The 11,431-nt window shown below is 49.0% G+C and overlaps 1 protein-coding gene across 2 annotated transcripts in view; it reads left to right on the forward strand.

The window, feature by feature from the left end:
* Positions 1 to 448: 448 nt before the first annotated feature.
* The window catches only part of ZFP64 (ZFP64 zinc finger protein), a 66,620-nt gene continuing 55,637 nt past the window's right edge, over positions 449 to 11,431 (forward strand). For both annotated transcript variants that reach the window (XM_084777922.1, XM_084777921.1), the window contains exons 1-2: positions 449 to 618; positions 4,324 to 4,563. In XM_084777922.1, the coding sequence (XP_084634048.1) occupies positions 567 to 618; positions 4,324 to 4,563 (292 nt within the window). In that variant the 5' untranslated portion in view covers positions 449 to 566. The remainder of the gene's footprint in view (positions 619 to 4,323; positions 4,564 to 11,431) is intronic.

The raw sequence follows: 11,431 nt of genomic DNA on the forward strand, positions 1-11,431 counted from the left end.
CTCACTAAAGCCTCCCAACAACAAACAGTGCTACTCTGGGGTCGCCTCCCTCAGATCTTAGTGTCCTTCCCTAGTCGGTTCATAAAGCCAAGGGCTGACCCCCGCAACCAAGGACTATACTCAATTCCCGCTCTGCCTTTTGACTCACTCCCCTGAGCCATCTCACCCGCCATAGCAGAAGCCCCGCCCTGGTGTTGTGCTGTGCCTGCCCAAAGGGCAGATCTCCTAATCCAGCAGCTCATCCTCCTGGCATCTGTGCCCGAATGAGGGTCCCCCCCGGAGGGCAAAGTGCAAAGGCACAGGACAGCCTCAGAGTCCCCGCGGTGCCTGGCCGGATCGGGGTGCCTTGGTGCCCAGGTCCCTCCCACTCGTTCCCAGGAGAGCTCAGCTCCGGTCCAGCGCCCTCTAGATAGCGGAAGTGGGGCTGGTTGTACATCCGTCCCCGCCTCTCAAGAGTTGGGAGCAAACTGGCTAGGTTGGAGGGGTGTGCAGGGAAAATGCAATAGCATAGCCTTTACATCATGTAGAGCGAGCCGTGGGGCCCCAGGAACGGCGCCCCAAGGTCTATGGCCATGAACGCGACCGGGGAGGGTGACAGCTTCTCAGGATCAGTGCAAAGTAAGTGCTGGGCGGGACGCAGCTGGGACCAGGAATCAGGGCTGGCCTGCACAGCTAGCAGGCCGGGGAGCCCTGGGATCGGTGGTGAACCTTGCACCCACCCCCGCTAGCCCCAGTGGCGTGCCGGGGCGAGAGCTGCCTTGAACTCCTGTAAAACACCCTCCCGGCCGCCCGGGGAGGCAGGGCTATGGGAGGCCACGCGGTACCCGTCACCGCCTCCCCTGCCCATGTCGGGCAGAGTTTGGAGCACAGCGGATGGAAGGGGAAAGTAGGATGATCCAGGTCCAGTACTAAGGAAACTTCTCCCCCGTGGTTCCGGTTGGAGCATTCCAGAAGGGCTTGAGGGCGGGTTTGCACGGCCTTCCCCTCGCTCAAGAGTAGAAGAAGGGAAAATGTGGGCAAGGAAGACCAGGTCGGAGTGGGTGGCTTGCACTGACTTTGGGAGTTCTCTGTTATTTTCTTGACATAACACCAGCTTTTAGTTTATCCTTCCCAAGTTCTCGGTATCTCTGTGCGCCTTTGTTGGGCCAGGGACTGAACAGTGAAAGCCACATGGAGCCAGGTTGTACCCTGAGGGAGCCACCTGGAGCGAGTGTTTAAAAGCTTGACTGATATTGGTGCTTTTGGGTCCGCCCCTCAAGTCTGGAGGGAGGATGGAGGGGAGGGGGGCGGGATCTCAAATCTTCCCCTGCTGCTCTGAGCACCGGAAGTTTGAAAAGCCCTGGGCAAGGTTTGCAGACACCTGGTTCTTGCCGGGAGCTGCTGCTGGAGCCACTGGCTCCCAAACTCACCTGAGTGCTCCACGTATGACTTAATGAAAGGTGGATGGTACTCTGAACCCCACCCAACTCTAGTGTCTTCCAGTGCAGACTGGAAACCCAGAGGTAAAGTCACTGTTGATAATGACAATTTCAAGATGCTAAGAAAAGTCTCCTTTGTGGCACACTCCCTTTGTGGGTACCAGAAGCATAACTTGGTACCCAAACTCCTTCGTCCTGGACACCAAGCCTGCACCACCGTTAAGACACTCTTAATTGTGCAAATATGGTTTCAGTCACAGTGTTTCTCTAGTACCGGGGTTGTTCCTGTAGCCGCCAGGCTGCAGAAGCGCAGAGGAGGAAGGCCTTGTTCAAGTGTGCCCTTCAGCCTCACTTTCCTTGGTAAGCCTACCACCACAGGACACCACAACACACAAATAAATGCCTTGTCTTAGTCCTGGAGGAAACTGGACAGAATTTGCAGGAAATTGCATTGTACAGACCCCAGATTGTGTTATATAAATGTGGTCTTGTGGGCCAGGTGTGGTGCACGCCGTTAAATCCCAGACAGAGGTAGGCGGATCGCTGTAAGTTCGAGGCCAGCCTGGTCTACAAAGCAAGTCCAGGACAGCCAAGGCTACACAGAGAAGCCCTGTCTTGGAAAAAAAAAATATGGTCATGTAGTGTTTAACTTCACTGATTACAGACATTATTATATGATACGTGGATACCATGGACTGACATGTTCCCACTAAACAATTACATGTATCAAGTTTTTTATGATGGGCACATTTATATGTTTCTATGTAGGAAAAAGATTAGCTTCACTATACAGTGAAAAAATCAAATTATAAGCATAAATAGAAAGTGTGTTTGTAATATCTGTGAAAGGTACAGATGGAAAGGTACATTATGAGAGGTTTTGGTTTTTGGTTTGGTTTGGTTTTTCAAGTCAGGGTTTCTCTGTGTAGCCCGAACTGCCCTAGAACTCACTGTGTAGACCAGGCTGGCCTCGACTCACAGTGATCCTCCTGCCTCTTGCTCCTGAGAGCTGGGATTAAAAGTGTGCGCCACCATTGCCCAGCTAAGATTATGAGGTTCTTTTTCCTGCCAATTAATGTTTCTTCCAGATTTTCTTTTATAAGAGTAAGTTTTATTATAACTCAAGAGGAAAACTTTAGGGTTTTATTTTTAATGATGTGTAGACAGGGGTGGGCATATGCTTGTGAGTGCCTGAAGATGGCATCAGGGTCCCCTGGAGTTGGAGCTGCCCAGCATGGGTTCTGGGACCTGAACTCAGATCGTCTGCAAGAGCAGCTCATGGTCCTCACTACTGAGCCAGCCCTATAACCCCACAAAAGAAAACTTCAAGAAATAAAAATTAAATTTCTCATGTTGAGACTTAACTAATTAGTTGTTATCTTATTTAACACATGCTATTTTGTTTTGGTTTTCGTGGTGGCTCGCTCTTTCTTTCTTTCTTTCTTTCTTTCTTTCTGTTTTTCAAGGCAGGGTTTCTTTGTGTAGCCCTGGCTGTCCTAGACTCACTTTGTAGACCAGGCTGGCCTTGAACTCAGAGATCTGCCTGCCTCTGCTTCTCCGAGTGCTGGGGTTACAGGCGTGCGCCTCTGTGCCCTGCTCTTTAACAAACGTTCATACAGTACTTTCTTTTGCTGTTATTCTGAGGTAGGGTCTAGGTGCTTCGAACAGGCCAAGGCCCAGGAGGAGTCTTAAGATGTAGCCTTCCAGCCTCCATCTCTGGAGTGGCAGGGATTGCACTACTGGCCTGTGCGCTTCCAGGACCCCATTTTTAGGAGGTGTTGGGTATCGATCTCAGAACTTCAGGTATGCAAGGCAAGCACTCTACCCGCTGAGCTGCATCTGAAGCCGTATCACTTTCCAGCATAGGGTCAAGTGCTGTAAATGCTTTGGCAGTCTCAATACAGTCTCGCCGCTGTAGAAAAATGGTCCCTGACAGTTGAGGATGAATTTAGCCGACAGGGGTCAGAAACCTGAACTATACTATTCTATTTGATCAATTCTGAGGTTGCATCCAGGGACCGGGGACGTGAGAACAAGAATCAGGGATTTTAGCATGTTCCTCGTCGTTAGCAAACGTCTGCAGAAGTGCCACCTCACGTCTGCATCCGCATGCAAAGGCAGAGGCAGCCATAGGTGGCCTTTTCTGCTGCTTTGGCAGTGTGTGTATGTGTGTGTGTGCTGGAGGAGGTCACGCATGCAAACCACCACTATGAACTAGTGGGTCGCAAGGGAATGAGGTGTTTGGAAACGTTGTGTTGGGATGACGGTGGTTTTCATAATGACCTTTCTGTTGGGACAGGAGATGGCCTCGGGACCCGGGAAGGGCTGAGCATCCTGCACTTCAAAAGAAGTCTTTTTTATTGATTGTGTGTGTGTGTGTGTGTGTGTGTGTGTGTGTGTGTGTGTGTGTGCACCAGTACCCACATCCTGTGTACATGCAAATGGAGGCCAGAGGACAACCTTGGTGTTGCTCCTCAGGCACCATCCACCTTCTGTTTTGAGACAGGGTCTCTCCCTGACCTGACACTTGCCAAGTAGGCTAGGCCACCTGGCCAGCCAGCAAGCCCTGGGGATCACCCTGCCTCTTCCTCCCCTATGCTGAGATTACAATACAGCCCCATACCCGGCTTTTTGCACATTTTCTAGGAATTGAACTTACGGCCTCATGCTTGCAAGGGCTTTGCAAGCCCCAAAGAACTTTCCTATAAAAACATAAACCCCAAGCCCTTGGTGGTACCCATGAGCAGCACTGCATCATGGGCCATGGCTCCCATCTGAGGATGCAGCTGTTGGGATGGAATTTGGAGTAGGATGGGACATAGGCCATCCACTAGCTGTATATGCCTCCTGCCATGAAGCTGGCTTGTTTAGAATTAATCTGTGACTTTTCTTTTGTCCCATGAAGTCCCTGAAGGCACCACCGTGCTGGTAGAGCTGACAGCGGACATCCACATCTGTGGCATTTGCAAGCAGCACTTCAGCAATTTGGACGCCTTCGTAGTCCACAAGCAGAGCGGCTGCCAGCTAACCAGCACTCCTGTGACAGCCCCCAGCACAGTCCAGTTTGTATCGGAGGAGACAGTGCCTGCCACCCAGACCCAGACTGCCGCAACGACCATCAGTTCAGAGACCCAGACCATCACAGGTACAGCTGGGCGGAGATGGGGAGGGATGGATAGAACCTGCATCCCTCACCTTGGCAGGGCCTGTTAAGAAGGCCTGCCCAGGCTAGCCCCTTAATCGCCAATTCACCATCATCATCATCATCATCAGGGATGTTGATACAGTATTTCTCCGTGGAGTCCTGGCTGTCCTGGAACTCCCTTTCTGTAGACCAGGCTAACCTTGAACTCAGAGATCTGCCTGCCTCTGCCTCCCAAGTGATGGGATTCACAATGTTTAACCAACACCACTGGGAAGCAGCTGCCCAGCCAGGTCTGGAAGCTGCTGGATTCGGATCGTGAGGGCAAGTAGCAAGAAATGTCACTTGTTTAAGCAAAACAAAGGCCAGGTCTCTAAGCCTGACCTCTGGATGCTGAGAAGCAGATTTGGGGGCAGGGTACACATGAGGCATGTGTTGGCATCGTTGTGGGACAAAACGGGAACATCTCAAGTTTTATCTTGGTTTTTTGTTTGTTTGTTTGTTTGTTTGTTTAATCTGTAAATGACAGCTGTCTCTCCTCCTTATACATCCTCCCTTCTCCATGCAGTTTGTCAAAATAAATTACAGAGGCTTCAAAAAGTTAAATATAACTACATGGGGCATGGTGGGGGATATGGGCACTAATCCCAGCACTCAGAGGTGGAGGCAGGAAGATCGAGAGTTCAAGGTCATCTCTGGCTATCTAGTGAGGTCAAGGCCAGCCTGGGGAGAAATTAATTAATTAAGGAAGAAGTGTATTATACCGAATGAAACCATAAAAAGTTCTGGGGTCTGCAGCTAGAGAGCTGCTTTGGTGGTTAAGAGTGCTAGCTGCTGGGCGTGGTGGCACACACGCTTTTCATCCCAGCACTCGGGAGGCAGAGGCAGGTGGATCAATGTGAGTTCGAGGCCAGCCTGGTCTACAAAGTGAGACCCTATCTTACACAGGGAAACCCTATCTTTAAAAAAAAAAAAAAAAAAAAGAGTGCTAGCTGTTCTTGCAGAGTATCCACTATTGGCAGCTCGCAAATGCCTGTAACTCCAGCTCCTGAGGACCCAATGACCTCTTCTAACCTCTGGGGACCCCAGCACACACATGTGCATACACACACATCGAGACAGATGCACATAAATAAAAAATAAGTCTTTTGCATTCTAAAGTGCATAGTATCAACATAGTGACAGATACATACACATAACACGTACATAACCCGCCTTAAAGGAACAGATGGCAACTTTCAAATGCACAGTACTGATCTCCAATATGCTGGGTGCTGTAGGAATTATTTGATAATGTATTCTTTCATGATTGGGCTATCCTCCACAGAGGAAGAGAGTCATAAATGTGACTGCAACAAGGTTACTTATTTTCTTCCCAGAAAAACAAAGTCTAAAGATAAGTGTGTTGAGAAAAAGTTTGCAGCTCACAAGTAGAAGCTTCTTCCTATATAAAGAGCATCTAAAAACAAACAAAAGCAGAGGAAAAGAAGCAAGTGGGAGAGTCAGTAAAGGATAACAGATACATACAAGGGTGTGCTGAGCACATCAGGGGGGTGCCCCCACAGAATGGGAGCGAGGCAGAATAAAACAGGGCACATGTGCCCTGTATATGTACATTCCTAGAACCTAGACAATTGTGTGACATCTTTCAAATGTTAATTCTTAAACTTGAAATCTCTGTTTTAAATTTTGGAATAGTAGGAAGAGGGTGACAGTGCCTACCAACAAGCCTGATGATCTGAGTTTGATCTTGGCAAACCTGAGTTTGATTTTTCCCAAGGGTTGTCTTCTGACCTCCACACACATGCACTATGATGTGTGTACGTGCACATACATGCACACACAAATTAAATAAATGAATGTGAAAAAAAATTAACAAAATATACTTAAATTCCTTAATGGCTCTATTTCTAAGTATTTATCCTGTAAAACCTGATGGTAAATGAAGGCTGTTCATACTGTCTGTATGTGGAGAAAGGTGAGACATTTCCTATGTAGCCGTCAGGGAGGAGATGGAGAAACCACGTCAGGCATGCGTACAGTGGAACGTACCTGAGCCTCAGAAACGGGGACCAGGCCATGGGGGGAGCACAGCAGGCATGTGCACGTGGAACAGTGTCACACCCAGTGCAAGCCTCTAGAGCAGGAAGCAGAATCAATGAGAGCCCATAGGGTATGTTAGGGCATATCAGGGACTGGGGGAAAGTAGGGAAAAATCATGGACAAAGCAGCTGATCTCTGGGTCTGGCCAGTTCTGTGTTTTGTTTTGTTTTGGGTTTTTAGCTGCCAAAGAATATGAATTTTCCCAATTAAAAAAATTTTTTAAATTATGATTATTTGTATATATGCCCCAGTGTGCATGCCATATCATACGTGTAGAATCGAGAAGATAGCTGTAGTGTCAGGTCTCTCTGCCATGTGAGTCCTGGGGATTGAACTTGGGTCGTTGGGCTTGGCAGCAAGCCCCTTTACCAGCTGAACCATCTCAGCAGCCCAAATGTTCTTAGTTTTTGAGACTTCATTCACCAAGCAAAATACCCCAGTAAGCCTGGCCAAGCCTACAGGCTTCTTCTCACAGAATGTTTACCAACTAGATCCACTGGCACTGGGGCATGAGGGCTGGAGAGACGGCTTGGTGGTTAAAAGCACTGGCTACTCTTGCAGAGGCCCTGGGTTCAGTTTCCAGCACCCACATGGTGGCTCCCGCCGACTGAAACTAGCTCCAGGGGATGCAGTGCCCTCCCTCTGGCTTTCTGAAGGCAATGCATGAACATGGCACACATAGTACCCTCAGGCCCACACACATGTATAAACATGCATACATACTATACTCAGGCCCACATACATACACATAAAACAATTTGGGTGTATTTAGTGCTCCCAGCACATGTGTCTGGAGAGGTTTTAGAACTTGAAAATAAACTAAACCTTCAAGGAAGTGATCAAGAAAATAGAGAGACAAGAAGTCACCTTGGAGGTGGCCTCTGTGGCCTGCTATGACCTACTTCTATCTCATATAGACAAGGAGAAACACCTGTGTGGAGAGGCCTATCCAGGAGGAGCCCACAGATCAGGGCTATCCTGGAGGAGTGTTTTTGTCCCTTTTCCTCATGGGCATTTCCCTGAAGAAAGTTTGACCTCCTGACCTCAAAACACAAAGCCCCAGAAAGTTGAGAAGAAATTGCGAGAGTCTCTGCCACCGGAACAGCCTGAGCTGCACTCTGCCTGCAGCCTCTGCATCACTCGGACTTCTGGGTCTTTTTTTTTTTTTTTTTTAAATCCATTCCCTCTGCTGGAAATGCCTTTCCCAGCTTTGCCTGGTTGACACCACTTGGTGACAGGTGACAATCTACACACACAGACTCTCTGGCTTCCCTAGCACACACTTTGCCTCCACATATGCAGTGGCATGAACCCCTTGAAGTTTTACTAGTGAACCCCATTTCTTAGAACCTTAAATCACTGGCAGGCGATGTTCCTCTGCCTGGAACTGGCTTAATTCTTATGTACACATCTGAGGTTTCTGAGCTTGGCTTGGAGGCATTTTCTCAAAGAGGCTTTTCCTACTTACACACACACACACACACACACACACACACACACACACACACACACACACAGTACTCCTCGGGTCAGGTCATTCTGTCCGTCTGTCTCCACTCCATGAGGTCAAGGCTGTGGTGCCCCTAGACGCTGTACACCGAGCGCTTACTATGGGCTCTTGACAGAAGAATTTGTTACTTGTTGAGTGTAAACAGCTTCTTAAGTGTCCAGTCCTCGGAAGCTGACCCCACAACCAAATAGCAGCCTCCTCTCCTGTCTCTCTTATCTCTCTGTTCAAAGGTCTGTGCCTCCTCTCAGGATAGCCCAGCCCTGCAGTCTGCAGTGTCCTGTGGTTTTGCACGCCAGGCCAGGCCTGGGGTCTTCTTGGTACCCCAGCTCAGGGAGTCATCTCCTGAATGTTGGAGCTACAATCTAAGCCTTAAGACAGATCCCAAGTCTCGTATCCTACCCAGTTTGATGGCTCTGGCCACAATTGGACCTCCTTCCTCCTGCCTGAGCTGCCACAGAAATTCTTTAACAGGCCGCTAGAGGGCACGACTGGTCGCTGGGGTCCATGAGCCCTTGTTCGCAGCGCAGTCTAACTCGTGTTAGCCTCTAGTGCCTGGCCTCTACCTGACTTAGCTGCCCCTCTCCAGACAACCAAACAGGCAGAGTCCTGCTTGCCTTTCTCCATCACAATTTCTGGACTCCGCTCCTACCCGCAACACCAGTTAGGACACAGCTGCTCTGTTCGCTGTCAGTTCCAAGACCTAACTTGTAGGTCGGGGTCCTTGGGGAACTTATTAGACACCAGCACCCAGGCTCCATCCCTGACAGAATCAGGGTTCCTAGGGTAGAGATTCCAGAATCAGTGTAATAAGCTCCCAGGGGACCCACTTCTCTGGCAGTGTGGAAAGTCACTCACTGGGCCCAAGGCTTCAAGGCGATAGCTCCTGATGGCTCCCGAGCCCTTGTCCTGATATTGCCCTTGCTCGATGAAATCAGGCCTTCTCTCAGGCAGGCCTTGCTGCCAGAGAAGCCGTGGTACAACATGAAAAGTAACAAGAGCGTTAGCTGCTTTCCGTACCTCATCTCTACCCCTCTGGGACACGCCAAGAGATAGGAACGAAAAAAAAGCCCCATTTCCCAGATGGAGAAACTGAGGCCAGAGCCAACCAAATGGCTAGGTAGGTAATTTAATCTGAATTTAATCCTGCGGAGGACACCCCCCCACCCCCACAGGTTGTCCTCTGCTCTCTCCGTATGTGCTGTGGCACACACAAGCACACGTAAATCAGAAACGAAATAAAGAAGGAAGGGAAGTGAGACTAATAGAGGTGAAGCCTCTCTCTCAGCCCATATGTGACTCTTGCCTCAGGGTGACTCAGGGATCCCACGTAGTTAGTGCCATCCCCAGAATAAGCCCCAGCTGGAGCCTGGCTGTCCCTGCTGGGTTTCTCCTGCCCAACCCCTCTATGCTTCCATCTAACTCCAACCGTGACGTTCAGAGCAGCGATGGCCACAAGAGAACAAAAGAGCAGCCTCTGGAATGAGAAAGAAGGTACTTAAATCATGACTCCGGAAAGAAGCCATAGGTAGGAGATGCCTGTGTCTCCCACTGGGATGTTGCTGAAAGGGGTGTGGACAGGGATAGGAGGCCCATGCTCGCCTTTCTAGTGAGTTGTAAGCATCACACGAGCTGACCTGTAAAGGTCGCTTGAACACTGCCCTCCTCACCACACTCTGGGAGCTTTTCCACCACAGAGGCCTACCTGTTGTGACAGCCTGGGGGGCAGAAAGTGGGGTCACTTTAGGAAGCCCCACCAACCTGTCATTGTAGTTCCATGTCCCCGGGAAACCCTCAGTCCCACAAATGGGGATCAAGACCCCCTTAGATCCTGAGCATGACAGCTGAGAGTTCACTATCATGGCTTTCGGTTCCAGATCAGCCCAGCTTTAGTGGCTGCAGCTGCCACTCACACCCAGAGCCGCCCCATTCCTGCCTTCAGCTTTGTAACAACTTTATGAAGTGGGTATGGAGATGATCCCATTGACAGGGGGGCAGGGTGGACTGAGGCTGTGTCTCAGTCAGGGTCACTGTTGCTGTGATGGAACGCCAAGACCAAAGCAACTTGCAGGGGAAAGGGTGTGTTTGGCTTTACACCTCCACGTCACAGCTCTTCATCAAAGGAAGTCAGGACGGGAACTCAAGCAGGCCAGGAAGCTGACAGACAGGAGCTGCTGCAGAGGCCATGGAGGGGTGCTGCTCACTGGCTTGCTCCCCATGGCTTGCTCAGCCTGCTTTCATTTAGAACAGTGATTCTCGGCCTGTGGGTGATGACCCGTTTGGGGATTGAACAACCCAACCCTTTTACAGGGGTCACCTAAGACCATCATAAAATACAGATATTTACTTCATGATTCATAACAGTAACAATTACAGTTATGAAGTTGCAACACAAATAATTTTATGGTTGGGGGTCACCACAGCATGAGGAGCTGTATTAAAGGGACGCAGCATTTAGGAAGGTTGAGAACCACTGTTATAGAACCAAGGATGGGCCGGTCCCTCTGACATCAACCATTAATTAAGAAAATGCCCCAACAGGCTTGCCTACAGCCTTACAGAAACATCTTCTCATTTGAGGCTCTCTCGTCTCTTGATTACTCTAGCTTGTGTCAAGTTGACATAAAATTGCCAGTACCACTGACCCCTTGTCAACTTGACAAACTCACATATCACTTTTCAGTTAAAACCTTTCATTTATCATTTATCCCCAAGATGACAGGTTATTAATATCACAATATAAAACACACATAGTCCTTATAAATTCAAACACAATAAATGTTTAGTCTCTTAAATATCCACTTTCTTTTTTTCTTTCTCTCTCTCTTTCTTTCTTTCTTTCTTTCTTGTTTTTCAAGACAGGATTTCTCTGTGTATCCTTGGCTGTCCTGGACTCACTTTGTAGATCATGCTGGCCACTACAGCCGGCCAAAATATCCAATTTCTTTTAAAATCCCAAATCTCTTTTAAAAATTTAGCTGGACGGTAGTGGTACATGCCTTTAATCCTAGCACTTGGGAGGCAGAGGCAGGCAGATCTCTGTGAGTTCAAGGCCAGCCTGGTCTACAAGGTGAGTTCAGGACAGCCGAGGCTACACAGAGAAACCCTGTCTCGAAAAACAAACAAACAAACAAAAATCAGTCTTTCAGCTGTGAGCTCCTTTAAAAATCAAAACTAAGTTAAACACATTCTTTAAGAGGAAAGAACCAGAGCACAGTCACAGTCTGAGCAAAGGGAACCCAAATGCCAACAGTGTAAATA

Source organism: Acomys minous (genome assembly GCF_964271855.1).
Source record: "Acomys minous genome assembly, chromosome: 3".
Classification (NCBI taxonomy): Eukaryota; Metazoa; Chordata; class Mammalia; order Rodentia; family Muridae; genus Acomys; species Acomys minous.